Consider the following 14,581-nt stretch of genomic DNA (forward strand, 5'->3'; position numbering starts at 1 on the left):
ATCATATTTAATGTTGGAGACATGAAGTCGATACATAAAAAAAACCCTATTCACCGTGGCATCACTACTTCTAGTAATTCCTGGAAACGCCTCTGGCTCACCCGCCCCTGGTTCTCTCTCCGGCCCTAAATTGGCTTGAAATTCAAATCTGTTTCCAGGGATACCACCCCCTCAAGCTGGAAATGGCGAAACAAAGCCAGACACGGGGCAAAGGGGAACGCCCCCCACCCTTCATAATGCACACACACCATACTCACAAATACACACACACTTAGAACCAACCAAACAGATGCCGTGGGGGTAGTGCAGGGTGAGTCTGCGGTGCCATAAAAACAGCAGCATATGCCAGGCCTATCGCCCCGTGTGCATGACACACAGTACGCAGGCCTCCTCCCATAAAAAAAGCACTCGAGCACTTACAGGCTCCCCAACTGCCTGCCTCCCCTTTAGGGTTAAAGGAGCAGTTTTTCAAAGCTTGATTCTGCACTACTCGCTCCTGCAAACAAAGCTGGGCCTGGCACCGTCCGGAGGGGAGGGGGAAACCAGATGGGAGCTGTGAATGCACATAAATAAAAATATATCTCTGATTTAGAGATATTGACTTAGCAGAGCAATTTCTGCATTCTTTTCAGATGGCACCAATGGATTTGCCGTGAAATCTGCCCCTCTGTGTGTGAAGATCCATTTTAGGAAAAAGTGTCATCCTCATTATCATCCATTTAACAGAAATCCTGCGACAGTCAACACCCCCTAATCAGAAGCAATCAACACCCAGTGCACAGTATCTGAATGCTTTCAACTCACACTCTCCCAGTTAGCATGTTGAACTAGCATCCTCATCAAAGCTAAGTTGTTTTGTGTAGGGGAAAAAAGTTCCAGCTTAAGAAAAACAAACACATCCAGTCAAAGACCATCATGCTTTGCTCTGTCACCTGACCCAGCCTCATTAAGTGTCTTCCCATCTTTATTATCCTCACACCCACAAGTAGACAAACACCCTCGTTCGCACTTTTCCCAGTGACAAACACATGCTAACACTCTGCTCTTTGGCCTCTGAGCCTTCTTAACACAGCCACTTTTCATTGTGTTATAATCACAGCATCCTGTTTGTGACCCAGTGACATCACCTCCTGCCCCCCCCCCCCCCCACCCCTTCTGATTAAAAAAAAAAAAACTGCAGAGCATGCCGGCAAGGGCCAGCTGAGTTTCTCACGCATTACTTTTCTTCAACCTGCACTCACTCCACAGATAACTCGGGTTTTTCAGGAAACAACCTCAAAACAAGTGAGACAAACACGCTAATCAGCGCTATTTATTCTGATGACAGAAGAAAGGAAATGTGTGATACTGATGCCTTGAATGGAGACGCAGGAAGCAGATTTGATTCATACTTTACTATATCTTAATGAGTATGGAAGTGCCTTTACATAACACTTATCTGCACAACCTCTATGATATCATCTAGGTTTCTTTTTATAGCTGCTCTGCCATTTCATATCTAAAGACTCATTCTGCTCTGGGCTCATGTTTTATGCAGGCAGTTTAATACATTATGATGCCAAGTTCTGTAACCCTGAACTGAACTTGTTGTGCTCTCATTAATTAACACTAGGTGTCAGTAACAAACCCATACACACAAATGCCAAAATATGATCCCAACAGGTATCAAATTATTCCCAGGGTAAACACAGACTCTGGAAGTTTGTTGTTCTTCTACAAAACCCATTTCCAATTCCAAACTATTTGTTTTCAGTAACTGACAGTGAAGGGATGATTTACAATACAGATGTTCTGTTCTGGAGTTACACAAACTGGATGCAAATGTGTTTTGAAGTGAGTGCTCTCAATGTTGATGATTTCAAGAGTCCAATGTTTCGCAACACACTTGAGTGAAGCAAAAGATGATTTTAATTTGAATGTAATGAGGGGAAAATTATGTTGTTTATTTTATAGTGACAAAGTGCGGACTAAAATACACATAATTCATACAGGAGTGCCACAAACCACAAAAATGAATGTTGTCAATAGCTAAACACATGGGAGCAAAATTAAGCCTTAGTGCACTACAGCAGAAGGTTACAACTTGGCATAACTGGACATCCTGACGCTCCAGTTAGTTTGCACATCTGTCAATGACTTAAAAAATTTACCAGACATTAGCAGAGTCCACATTTAAACACATCAATGCCTCTCAACAGACTATAGCGCAGTCATGCTTCAGCACGGTACGGATTGCCAGTGTGACCGAGCCCTAACAATTGAAGGGAGCATCCTGTGTGTTATGATTTACACAATAACAGATTACTGACTCTTACTTTGAAGAGTGAGACTTTTCAACTGGACAGCAACAAAAGCTCTTTAGATCATAAAGACATATAGCCTACTGCTTGTAATTGTTCAAAAATGTACACATCTATGACATAAGTGCTAGCTCTAATAATTACCTTTTTTGAAGAGTTGAACATATTGTAATGATGACTTTGGTTATCAAAACTTTCTCAGGAAGGCAGACTCAAAAAAATGTAGGATAGAGGTGCTCTTTATAGGATACATGAAGTCATGAACCAGAAAAACGCCAAGGCACACTCTATGTAAAATGCCTTTCTTTTCACGGCGTTGTCATTTACACATTAATTTGAGTTGTTTTAAGGTTTAAATTACCATACCAGGAAAATAAAAGCTTTATAATTGTTGAAAGAGAGTGCCATAGAAGTGTTTGGGTTCCCTTGTCTTCACCTGTCATTCAAGACTTTCGCCAAAGCACGATAGAGTAACACCATAAAAGAAGTATGCAACCTTTACACACAAAACTGGCTTACTGTTGTGAATCCAACCATAACAAACAATGCATCCAAACCTACTGGGAGATATTTGGCGTGGTTCTGAAGAGTTACACTTATATGTGGTGTGCTTGTTTTTCTTGCATGTTCTGTAGGATCTTCTTTTAGGTGAAACCAATCTGTCCCAGTGACAAAACTACATCAGCAGACCTACTAAAGAATGTTTACGTCACATGCAAAAAAAACAGCATTGGCTTATTTGACTGCTACAAGTGGAATTTACTGTATGCAGTCTATGTTGTGTGTCTGCATTTAACGAATATCTTATTACCTGGGAAAACAAGCTTAGTTTGCCCAACCTGGAAAGTGAGCTAATGTTTTACTTTTCCATGAAGATCTATTTCAAATTTATTTGGAACACAAAGACAAACAGGCAAATATTTGTCTAGTGAAACTAGAGCCCTGCATTGGATTACAAGCTGTGCTTTTGTAAAGAGCATGCAGCCAACAGATAGGCTACAGCCTTGTGGAGTGGATGGGCATGCAAGGCCTTGGAATGATGGGATGGATCTTTGCTCAAAGGCCTGGATTGTGCTGCGCTTTAGATTTATGAAGAGCTGATACAGTTGTCTGGCATCTTATCAAGGCAGATCATGCCAGCTATTTATAGATAATCCATCTATTGAGAACAGATGAGCCTCCAGTATTACAGTATATCAGATCCATCATGACAGGTGGGCATTTTTGTGTACTTTGTCAAGTATTTGGTTTATATTGTCATGGGTTGTCCACATCTCTATCTGGGATGGTTATCAGGCTACAGAACCCCAACATTATTATGTCTGTGATATCTGTCAACGCTGTTTTTGAGTGAATTGTATAAAAGTTGGCTTGAGTGTTTATTCAACAAAGTTAGAATAATACTACAAGTAAGATTTCTGCAGTCTAAGAACAACCCTTCTAGCTGGAGATGTCAACAAAAAATGAAACTTTGATTGCACAATAGGCCTAAGATTAAGATTTACTTTTATTGATTGAATTTCTGTTTTCACACTCTGTAGTCATGCAACACACACATAGGCTGAAATATACACACACACAGGCACAAACAGGATCCTATGACATGCAGTAATGGAGAGATGTCAGAGTGACGGGGCGGCCCACAGTGGGTGCTCCTGAGCTGGTGGTGGGGAGGGGGTTTAGTGCCTTGCTCAGGGGCACCTCGGCGTGCTCAGGAAGTGATCTGGCACCTCTCCAGCTACCAGACCAACTTCCATGTTTGGTCCGCACCGGGGCGTGAGCCGGTGACTCTCCGGTTCCCAACCCAAGTCCCTACAGACTGAGCTACTGCCGCCCCAGTAAATTAGAAAACAGTACCTGTCATTCGTTATGAAACAGTTACTCTTGCAGATTTATATCTGCCTGATAAATATTGCGGTGATGAGGTCATCTGTCAGTGACCTCTTGACAATGGTCAAGCCGTGGGTTTCAAAGCCATCATTTGCCCTGACTCTTGTAGTCCTCCACAGGTTGCTTATCTAACTGACATGCTAATATTGAAGTTATGTCAATATTGTGTTCAGGTCATGTTTCTCCTTTAATTTAATTTGTGTTTTTGTAGATTTTTAGCGAAGAACACTTGTTTTACCTTTACTATTAAACATTTTAGGTTAAATAAAGTCGGCTGCAAGACCCTATATAGGCCTCTCTCCTAGACCACAAGTCTGATGCAACGTCTTGGTATGTTGCCTACGTTGATTCTACTGCAGCCCTGAAATGCTGTGGGACGTTGCATCAGCCGGATCAAGTCTACACAGTATGCAAATCTTTTCAGAGATTGACAACACAGGCGACCAATCATGAACTGAGTCAGATGGACGGACAGTTAAAGAGCCAATCACGTTGAAGGATTTGAGTGCGCGAGAGGAAAATCTTAACCAACAGCATAACCGGCTGGGTTGGAAGTCCAGCCTTATTCGGCGCACCGGAATCTGATTGGTTAATTCAAGGTATGACCCAGTCCACCTTAAACGCGATTGGTTGAAATCACTGCCATGGCCCCGCCCACCTAACCGGGGCTTGTATAAATCTCTGAGAGCCGCTTCGCCATGTTATCGAGAAAAAGCCGAGTACAGCTGTCGTCGTCTGATAAAGAGACGATAGACCACGAGGCGTTACTGAACGACATCTAAATCAAATCTCGCTGATTAATGATCAAATCTCGACTCTTAGATTGACCGGCCGGCGGAGCAGCTGTGCCGAAACGAGTTTTTGAGTTTTACAAACTGCGCAGCGAGCCGAAGCGGCTGCCATGGATTTTTAAGGCATAATGCGGCTACTGTAATGCAATGGCGATGCATCATGCAAGGCAAAATCGACTGCGAAACTCCATCTTCGCAACTGCCAAGCAGTTGGGCTCCTATACCGTCCGCGGTATACCGGCGAGCCAACCGGTCCCGCTGCTCCTCGACCGGAGGAAGCTAACGCTAGCTAGCTAGTCATTCAGCGGATAGCATCGAGCTAAGGCTACTCATCGATTCATCTGTTAACGTCATCTTAAACTCAATCGAGCAACAATGAAGCCTCAAGATATCGTCGCCGGGAAGACCAGCCTGTGGATCTTCGGGTACGGGTCGCTGGTGTGGAAGCCGGACTTCAAGTACAGGAGGAGCAAGGTCGGGTACATTCAAGGTTACAAGAGGCGTTTCTGGCACGGAGACAACTTCCACCGCGGGAACGACGACTTGGTAAGAAGTGTTTTAAGTGTTTGTGTTCACTTCGACATGTCATGGTTGTTTGACTTTGTCGACACAGCAAGCTGCTTGAACCGTATTAGGCGTTGTCCATGACGTGACTCTCTCTCTCTCTCTCTCTCTCTCTCCCCCTCCAGCCCGGAAGAGTGGTGACGCTGATCGAAGATGATGACGTAAGTGGAACGCGTGATTTCCTCTCACTACACATTAGAACGGCGGCCATTTCCCTCTGACGTCACACAAGTTGTTTCAATGAGACACTAAGGACACATTTCAGAGACAAGCGGCACATTTTCTATCTTTTATTATCAAACTTGAATATGCTTTCAGCCACTAATTTAAAGGAGGCAGCGTTATGTCGCTCGCTCAATATGTCCTCGATGAAATAAATGTGTTAAAATTATAAGTTGTCCTATTTCACAGACATTATGACTTGAAACCTGGATCACAGAAGTATTATTATTATTATTATTATTATTATTGGATTGAACTCATGCACCCTGAGCAAATTGTCAGAGGGAAATTGTTGCCATATGACTTTCTAGCCTTGTTGAAATTGTAATGAAACTTGCTGCATATTAACTTGTTTTCCCTTTCTCACAGGCGAGCACTTGGGGTGTGGCATTCGAGGTGACAGGCTCTCAGGTAGAGGAGTCTCTGAAGTACCTGAATGTGCGCGAGACAGTCTGCGGCGGTTACAGCACCAAGATGGTTGATTTCTTCCCCGAGGGGGAGAATGAGCCTCCGGTTCAGGCGATGCTGTACATCGCCACGACTGACAACCCCCTCTACCTGGGGCCAGCCAGCCCAGAGGAGATTGGCGTCCAGATCGCTGTGAGCAGAGGAAAGACGGGCCACAACCTGGAGTATCTGCTTCGGCTGGCGGCGTTCATGAGGAGCAAATGCCCACATGTTGAAGACCACCACCTGTACTCCATCGAGGCAGCAGCACTCACCGTGGTGTCCTGTCTGTTAGCAGCCCAGTAGCTCATACCCTTTGTGTCACTCGCTTATATGCTGGATGACTACACTACACTCTAAAATGCACAAACAGAGGCTTTTCATCTGTCCAGTTTATTCATCATTGTTTAAGTTGTGGAATCTATTTCCCATTAAATGCTACTGAAGTATTAAGAAAAGGGATGCATGAGTTTATTGGTTCAGTAGCATAACCTCATGTACATGTTTGCACATCAGAAACAAAATGTGTCAGTATTGATGGTTTATGACTGTAAACTTGTGATATCTGTTTTTTGCTGCTTTTTTTTTTAAAAGGAACCAAAAAAACCAGTACTTTAAATTCCATCCACACATTTAGTATGACAATTGTTCAACCTGGTTGTCAAGTGAACAAATACCTGTGGGGTTTAAAAGTTGATCAAGGCAACTTTCTTCAGTGTTGTACCCAAGGCAAATAAAATGAAAATTTAAAAGAAAATACTGTCTTCTCTTTTTCTTGTAACTTAAGAGTAACTAATATGAGCCAGCAGTCTGGAGCAAATAAATCCTGAAGTAGACAAAGTCAAAAACTGTATTTACATTTCTTTTACTCTTATCTTAGGGCTATTAAAGATTACTTGCAAACACACCTTCACTGGGGATGAAGGAGACATTTAGAAGGGCTTATATCTTGAAAAAGGGTTGGCAAGCAGCATTGAAGATCATATCTGCACAGGCATGTTAGACCATACAAGGCCTGAGGCCCTGGAGGAGTAACTTCTGGTTGCAAGAGCTCTATCTAGATAACTTTGAAAACCTGCTTTTTGGAACTGGTCCCTGAAGTACACACATTAACAGTATACAAACACACATCAGACACTTCCAAACATTGGCTGGAGCAGCTTGTACCCTGGACGAGATTCAAGTCAAAGAATCTATCACAGAGAAGAGGCTTATATAAGCTTTGACAGAGAACAAGCTCAGACCTGGAAGTCCTGTGTTTACAGTCTGCTGTGCGGTCATGTCAGAGCGCTCCAGGAACAACAGACTGCAGAGGACGCTCATCCAGATGATATCTAACTGACCAACACCAAATCACATGAAAAATACAGATACAAACACGATTGTGAATGGAGGTGCACTGTGGAATTTTGACTTAGGTTACCTTCTCTGCAACCCAAAAAAGTTCAGAAACATTGCCTTGGTTGAGTTGTAGCTAAACGCGTCAGTCATGTACCGGTACTTGGTCCAGTTCAAACCATCTAATATAGAAATGTCTGCTATTCAACCGAGTAAAATGCCTCTTATTTGAAGGTGCTTTAATATCTGCCTCAGATTGTTTTCCTCCATCCCTAAGTCAGTTGAGATCAATGCAGTTTTGATTGTGCTGACTGAAGCACTTAAACTCTACATTTCAAAAACTTAAATAGCAACACATCCTTCCTAAAACAATTAGTGCAGTTTCACGATGAACAGTTTCTGTGAGAGGATTTTCCAAGAAAAAGTTGAGTCAAAAGTTGAGCCAGTGTGACTGCGTCTGGCCAAGCATCCAGCTTGAGCTGCAGACTATCGTGAGTGAAAGGGCCATTGATTCTGGGGAGAAAACACCACAGGGATGCCTACCAAATTGGCAGTACGGTATTTTTCATGTTGTAAGGAAAATATATTTGTAGTTAAAAGATTTGGGAATGACTTTCACATTTCAGTGACTGTTGTAGCTCAAAGTCTAGTTTATGTGTATTCAATTAAAATAAATCAATGATCGCAGGTGTACTGGGTGTCAGGATAAAAATATTCAACATGGCCGAGGAAATAGGGAAAGGAATAATGGTTACAGACTAGTTTCCCATTACCACATTATAATGATAACAATTTATATCAGCAATATAGAGTGTAATAAAAACAATCAATCGAAGTCAAATAAGCAAAGAAACTGATTTGACTCTTTTTATTTTCAGCTGGCTCCTTCAGTTAGTAAAATGGAAGATGCATTTCTTCATATGTACACATGACCTATAAAAATAGACAGGCAAACAAGGGGAAAGCCAGAAGACGATGTCGCCCTCACCATTATGTACATCAATATAGAACATCATATTTTAATCACATTATTAACACAGAAACAAACAAACCTAGAACAAATATAGTGCTCAACTTAGGACACTGATGCAAACCTGTTGTGTTGTCTTTCTAAAACATCGATGACATCAAAGAGAACCACAGACTCCTCAACACGAGAAAACATCTGAAAAATAAAAATGGCTTCAGTACTATTCTTTACACTGTTCAACAGGTGAAAACCCCCATTCACAATTATCATGAACTGCCCACTTTTTTTGAACACTAAAATAAATTAACTATTCAACAACCAAATGATTTGAGTGAATTCATTCGTTTTCTGTTAGCAGCATTGCTGTATCATTTTGGAATATAATCGTAACATCATCCATTCATTCATTCTTGAACAAAAAATATATATCGTAAATTTCGTTTTCCCACCAGTGCGGCAAGAAATGTTCAAAACGCTAAGGCCTGCTATGTCGGTTTGGGTGCTTACATCTTTCTTACAAAAATATGAGCTTTAGTAGAAAAGCTGTGGACATGTAGTTTGGTAAAGTTTGGGTTGGTAAGGTTCACATTAAGCTCTGTGAGATGCTGAGTCATCCACAGGTATGCAGTGAGCATTTTTTTTTTGACACAACAATTAAATAACCCTAATGTACAATGAAAAGAATCGATAACACTCAATAACGGAAGACTTGGCTCAGTGCATTTGACAGAAACTTCTTTTCCCCTCTACCTTGGCCAACACAAGGATTTCACAGCCCTTGAAGCTACGTGTGTCACTCCACGCCTTTTTTTTTTTTTTTTTTTTTTTTTACACATCACAACTAGGTAGCATATCGAGAAAGTTTCCTGTCACGGATAGAAAAGTTTGTCTTCCTCGAAAAGCACTTGAAAATACTCTCGTCACAATGCAAGCAGAAATACTCGAGGCTGATTTCTGTCCACAACTTAAAAGTATCAATGAACCAGGAAATGTGCAGGCTGGTAGGGACTGTACCTTTAAATGACTGTGTGTGGGTGTGTGTGTGTGTGTGTGTGTAGGTCTGAAGAGGGTCCTTTTGAGTTACGATACCACTGCAGTTACTCTCCCATGGGACTGGGGACTTATCAGTTACTCTACAGGGACCAGGGTCTAAATAAAGTCCCAGGAACTTTATTTCGCCCCTATATTGGACCCTGCTAAGGGCAAGTTCTTTCTGAGAAGAAAGAACCTGAAAAATTGTTATTGGTTGAGTACTTGCACCGATCTAGCCTTGGTGGAAATGCAGCTTCAGTCACTGAACCAGCATGGTCCTCCTTGAAGTGAACTTTGTTTACATTTTTATTTTAGATGTAGTGTGTCTGTGGGGGTCACAGTGAGAATAGGTCAGGTATCTGGTGTTCTGCGTGTGTGCATTTGTGTGTGTGTTCTAGGTGTGCATGAGTACATTATCGAGCCCCAGGAGCAGCAGGCCCCTTGCCCTTCCTGACTGCGCCGTGGCTGCTGTGGTGGAGGTGGTGGTGGCTGTGGGCCAGCTGTTTGTGGGGGCTCGGGGTGGAGGCGCCTCCTTTGGCCTGAGGGGAGGAGCTCCTGCTGGGGTTGAAGGCAGGGCTGGTACTAGAACGACCCAGCGAAGGCTGTAGAGGGCTGGAGGCAGAGAGGCCCGCTGGAGAGAGTAATGAAAATTGAGATTAGTGTGTCCTTATCCAATCCTACATGCTTTGTGTGTACAGTTTAAACACATATTTTCAAACCCTTTTTACCTCAATAGCAGACATCCTCACCCTTTTTCCACGCTTTTCCTGCCGTCTTGATCGATTCAGTAAATATTCATTATAAAAGCACTACTTTAACCAGTTGTGTATTATTTCACAAACTGTACTTTTATCCCTGAACCTTGTCAAGTTACTGACTGAAACACTTCCTCCTTATTTAGTTACAAGTCTGCATTTAATGTGAAAAAACACATCAAGAGGCTGTGAGCGTTGTTGTTGTTGTTGTTGTTGTTGTTGTTGTGGAGAGTTAGCATAATATTGATCAGGGGAAATAGTAAATGGTAAATGAGTGGAAAAAATATATGCATGAGGACATTTCTAAACAGCTCAGTGTTGAGCAGAACATGAATTGCACTGATTTATTTTTTTAAAGCCCCGCCTCTTTTTGCTCTGTGGTCCACTTAAACTTCAGAAAACACAAAATATACATTTTTGACGCAGCCTTTGTTCATGCCTTCCTTTATCTGAGCTGTTGTAAACCAGCTTTAATGTGAGTATTTGAAAGTATTTGGCACTTAGTATATCTTGACATTAAAATAATAACCATTTTACAGAATCAGGAAATGAAAGAATAGAATAAGTGCGCCAATTCCTGTCAAATGAGACTTGGGAAGTTTACTGCCGACTACAAATCATAAAGGCAATAAAATGTTTTCATGTATTTATTGGTTTTTCTTTCTTTGGGTGTTTTCACAAAAGTGATTCAAAGCCTCTTTGTATAAAAAAAAATCCCGCTGTAAACCAGAAAAACTTATTTGTAATGCATCATGGGAAAATTGAGTCAGCCTTCTGTTTGATCAAAAATCTAAAATTTTCTGGGTGCAACTAAATCTATAAAGTGAACGTTCAGTGTGAACTCAACACATATTTGAAACCTGCTTTGAATCAACGGTTTCCTAAATATGTGAAAACACTACTTGAAACCAAGCTAAGAATTTAAAGTCAATAAATGATGATCTTACTTTATCTCAATCCCTCACCTTTAGAAACACTATAACCATAAGCAGCGTAGGCTGCTGCAGACGCAGCCGCGGCACCGGCCATGGCTCCTGCCATAGCTGCTGCACTGCCTGCCGTCGACTTGCGCCCTCGCCCTTTTCCACCAGACTTTGCTCCGCCCCCTGAGCCTTTAGGTCTCCCCCGACTCCGCCCAGACCGGCCTCTGCCAGGACTGACTGTATCAGAGGCTGACACACCTGAGGATGGAAGGCAAACATTACAAACAAAGAAAAAGAAGAGTTGTTCTGCTCCACATCTTTTCTTGTTTTCTTAAAAAGAAAGATGTTTCTATGTCACTTGTTTTTTGAATTCATACTGACTTTAACACATTACAGATTGATATTCAGAAATCAAGTGACGCAGAAATCAGATGTTTCATCCCTCAACTTTGTCCTTCATAGGTACATATTTTTAACAGATTTATTTTTTTACATTATCAGCCTGACAGTACAGGCTCAAGCAAAACATGAAATATACAGTTGCTCTACTTTCCAAAACATCTGCATATTAAAAGCCTCACTGGTAATATGCCTGATCCTTCCAGTACCCCCAGTCTCTCCACTGGTCTTCGTTTTCTTTGCATGTTTCCATCTAAAACCCTGAGGTATGCAACCCCTCTGAGGAGGAGATGAGCTTATCCCATCACAAAACACCCAGGCAAAGATGAAAACTCCTCCACAGATCCCTTACTGGTATCCTCCCTTTTGCTCCTAATCTCACTCTTCCTCCCCTTTTCACCACTTGTCCAAGTTTGCAGAGTGCTCCCTTCATTCTGTCTTCCCAACCCTTCATTATAACATAATTCACAACTAAAAGGACCAACTTGCTCTGAGCCTTCCAGGCCCGTTTAGTGGGGTCATTAATAATCTCTCTGGCAGGAGCCTCTTAGCATGGCGGCAACAATCCCAAAAAGGTTTCAACTAAGCGTCATGCATTTAAAAAAGGATTACCCTATTGTAAAGCATCCAAAGTACAAATATACAGTACAAGCCATATAAACTATAGGAACATTTAATATCTGGATCCAAGAGAACAGCACATGCTCGAACATTGTGGCTGGGACAAAATAAAACCCTCATAAATCTAAAATAACGCACACAAGGTACCAGACGACTTGTTCTAATGGATGAAAGCCTATTAAAACACAAGTCCTGATAGTGCAGAGAACTGACTGAACCAGCTTTATCAGTACACACAGAAGTCTGCTTCGCTTCTCAAACATCGTTCCAACATGATAAAGCTGCCTCATGATAACTGGGGTAAGGTTTTATTTGACACATTAGGAGCTTTAAGAGGGAACATCAGCTGCACAGATAGCATGTACGCAAATGATCTGAAATGTAGGAAGCATAAAATATGAACATTTTGAAAGTGTGCGTCATGCTGCGTGTGATAGCGTGTAAGAGGAATGTCCATTTATTATACAAGTTAGTTTAAGGTTACACTTAAACATGGCTTTATCTCACTAACATATGTCCCTAGTCTGTCTACAAACACCCCCCCACCCATTTTTGAGAAAAGTCCATCCTGTACGTCTTTTGCTTTCTCCACTTTTCAGATAATGTGTGCTCAAACAGGCCTTTTGGAGATTTGCCCTTCATGACATCACAAAGGGCGGTAACCTTTCCCCCAGGTGGGTGACACACTAAGAGCTAGGTGTTTGTTCTGCCCTCTGAGTCGGCTTTTTCACCGTAAACATTAGAGCATATTGCAAGAGAGCCCGAGCAACATCTACTTCCAGAGAGAGGCGTGGTCTAACACAGCTCATTTGCATTTAAAGCTACAGAAACAGAAACAACCTGTTCTTAGCGAGAAAAACTTCACAGACATGTTTTGGGGAGCTCTGAGACTTATTCATACCTGTTGACAATGAGGATACTATGTGAACTTTAAGTGGATATGTAGTAATTATATTTACACAACACTACATATAAGGGTCGATTTCATGGTAAGATTTAAAAGCTTTATTCTGATTTCACTCTTTATGTAAACCATGTGTGTGAGCAGCAAAGCCCCCGTGAATATAGCAGCACATCTCATAACTTCACAGATCCCTTTTTTTGTACATGTACTGTATGTGTGATATTCTCTGAAGAAAAACCTCCAACTGCTTGCTGCTAGCTTGCCAACATAGTTTTCATTGCGAAACTTTGCCATGGATAAATGTTAACATAGGCTCTCTTATTCTGTACATTTCTTTGTCTGAACCTGAACCTGGTTTGCTTTGTTTTTAGGTCATATTGAGTCTTTGGTATTAAATTGATGCTTCAGATTACATTTAAACCTCCTCCCTGTTTGTTTTAATGTTTGTAGAAGAACTCAGGTTTTCTTTTTGTTCAGGTTATGTAATACTACAGGTTTTTGTTTATTTTTCACTATGTTGGCTTTTAAGTACATTTACTGAAATGTGCATACAGAGTTTTATTTTTGTAGTGGTATGAGGAGGAGGTTTTTTGAACTAGTTCGTAAATCTATCAGGAATCGTCATATTTAAAATCTTATTATGTTATAAAATAATCATGTTTTACAAATGTGCCATAAAATGTGAAGTCATTATCCATGTTATTAGGGATAAGAACACAGTAACTCAGTTATTCCCAAAGTGGGCTCTGTGCAGAGTTTAACAATGGAGAATATATCTAATTTCATCTACCACCTACAATTACTGTGTGTTGCTCTCAAACAGCAACAAGGCAATGAGATAAATGAGTACTGAGAAGCTTCATTATTCAAATATTAGGCTCTTGCGAACAGTTGGACTGCTCACTTAAAACTCACAGTCATAGATTCAACTTGCTCTCTTACCATTCATGTTGTCAGAGACGGATCCAGACACAGAGGAAGGGGAGTTGGTGGCTCGAGACTGTGGCGCGGAGGACACGGGATCGTCCACGATGACCAGCATGTCGCTGCTGCTCTCGTCGGCATCGGCATCTGGGGGCAACGAACCGGGCTGCAGCTCGCTGCTCAGTGAGATCTGACCATGCATGGGAGCACACACAGAAACACACACAGGCTAGGGGTCAGCACCACGGGGAACAAAGGGAAACGGGCCAGTACAGCAAAGGGCAATACAAGAGGAAAGATGCAAGAAGCAACAAGGAGAGCGGAAGGATGAAATATAAGAAGGATAACGAATATAAGGAATAAAAGGAAGTCGAGAAGGGAGGAAGGTATCAAGAGAGGAGAGCAGGAGTGGTGGAAGGATGAAATGAAAAATGAAAGTATCACATGAAAAGAGGACTAAATTATCAGAACGGAGTAAATATGAGAGGAAACAGTTTGACA

At 41.7% G+C, this 14,581-nt stretch overlaps 2 protein-coding genes across 6 annotated transcripts in view; one reads left to right on the forward strand and one right to left on the reverse strand.

The window, feature by feature from the left end:
* Window positions 1–4,885: 4,885 nt before the first annotated feature.
* On the forward strand, window positions 4,886–6,971 carry chac1 (ChaC, cation transport regulator homolog 1 (E. coli)). The gene is made up of 3 exons (XM_020632410.2): window positions 4,886–5,527; window positions 5,671–5,706; window positions 6,137–6,971. Exons 1-3 carry the CDS (start codon window positions 5,357–5,359, stop codon window positions 6,518–6,520), a joined length of 591 nt encoding a protein of 196 aa, XP_020488066.2. The 5' UTR covers window positions 4,886–5,356; the 3' UTR covers window positions 6,521–6,971.
* Window positions 6,972–8,405: 1,434 nt separating this feature from the next.
* Window positions 8,406–14,581, reverse strand: part of ino80 (INO80 complex ATPase subunit) — a 38,618-nt gene continuing 32,442 nt past the window's right edge. For all 5 annotated transcript variants that reach the window (XM_065963911.1, XM_065963909.1, XM_065963912.1 and 2 more), the window contains exons 35-37: window positions 14,099–14,270; window positions 11,275–11,490; window positions 8,406–10,185 (exon numbers count right to left, since the gene is read on the reverse strand). In XM_065963911.1, the coding sequence (XP_065819983.1) occupies window positions 9,968–10,185; window positions 11,275–11,490; window positions 14,099–14,270 (606 nt within the window). In that variant the 3' untranslated portion in view covers window positions 8,406–9,967. The remainder of the gene's footprint in view (window positions 10,186–11,274; window positions 11,491–14,098; window positions 14,271–14,581) is intronic.

The sequence above is a fragment of the Labrus bergylta genome, chromosome 15 (assembly GCF_963930695.1).
Source record: "Labrus bergylta chromosome 15, fLabBer1.1, whole genome shotgun sequence".
NCBI lineage: Eukaryota > Metazoa > Chordata > Actinopteri > Labriformes > Labridae > Labrus > Labrus bergylta.

Coding starts and splice junctions, on each gene's coding strand:
- chac1 (XM_020632410.2), top strand. CDS start 5,357: ATGAAGCCTCAAGATATCGTCGCCGGGAAGACCAGCCTGTGGATCTTC. Junction 5,528..5,670: donor ACCGCGGGAACGACGACTTG/GTAAGAAGTGTT, acceptor CTCCCCCTCCAG/CCCGGAAGAGTGGTGACGCT. Junction 5,707..6,136: donor CGCTGATCGAAGATGATGAC/GTAAGTGGAACG, acceptor CCTTTCTCACAG/GCGAGCACTTGGGGTGTGGC.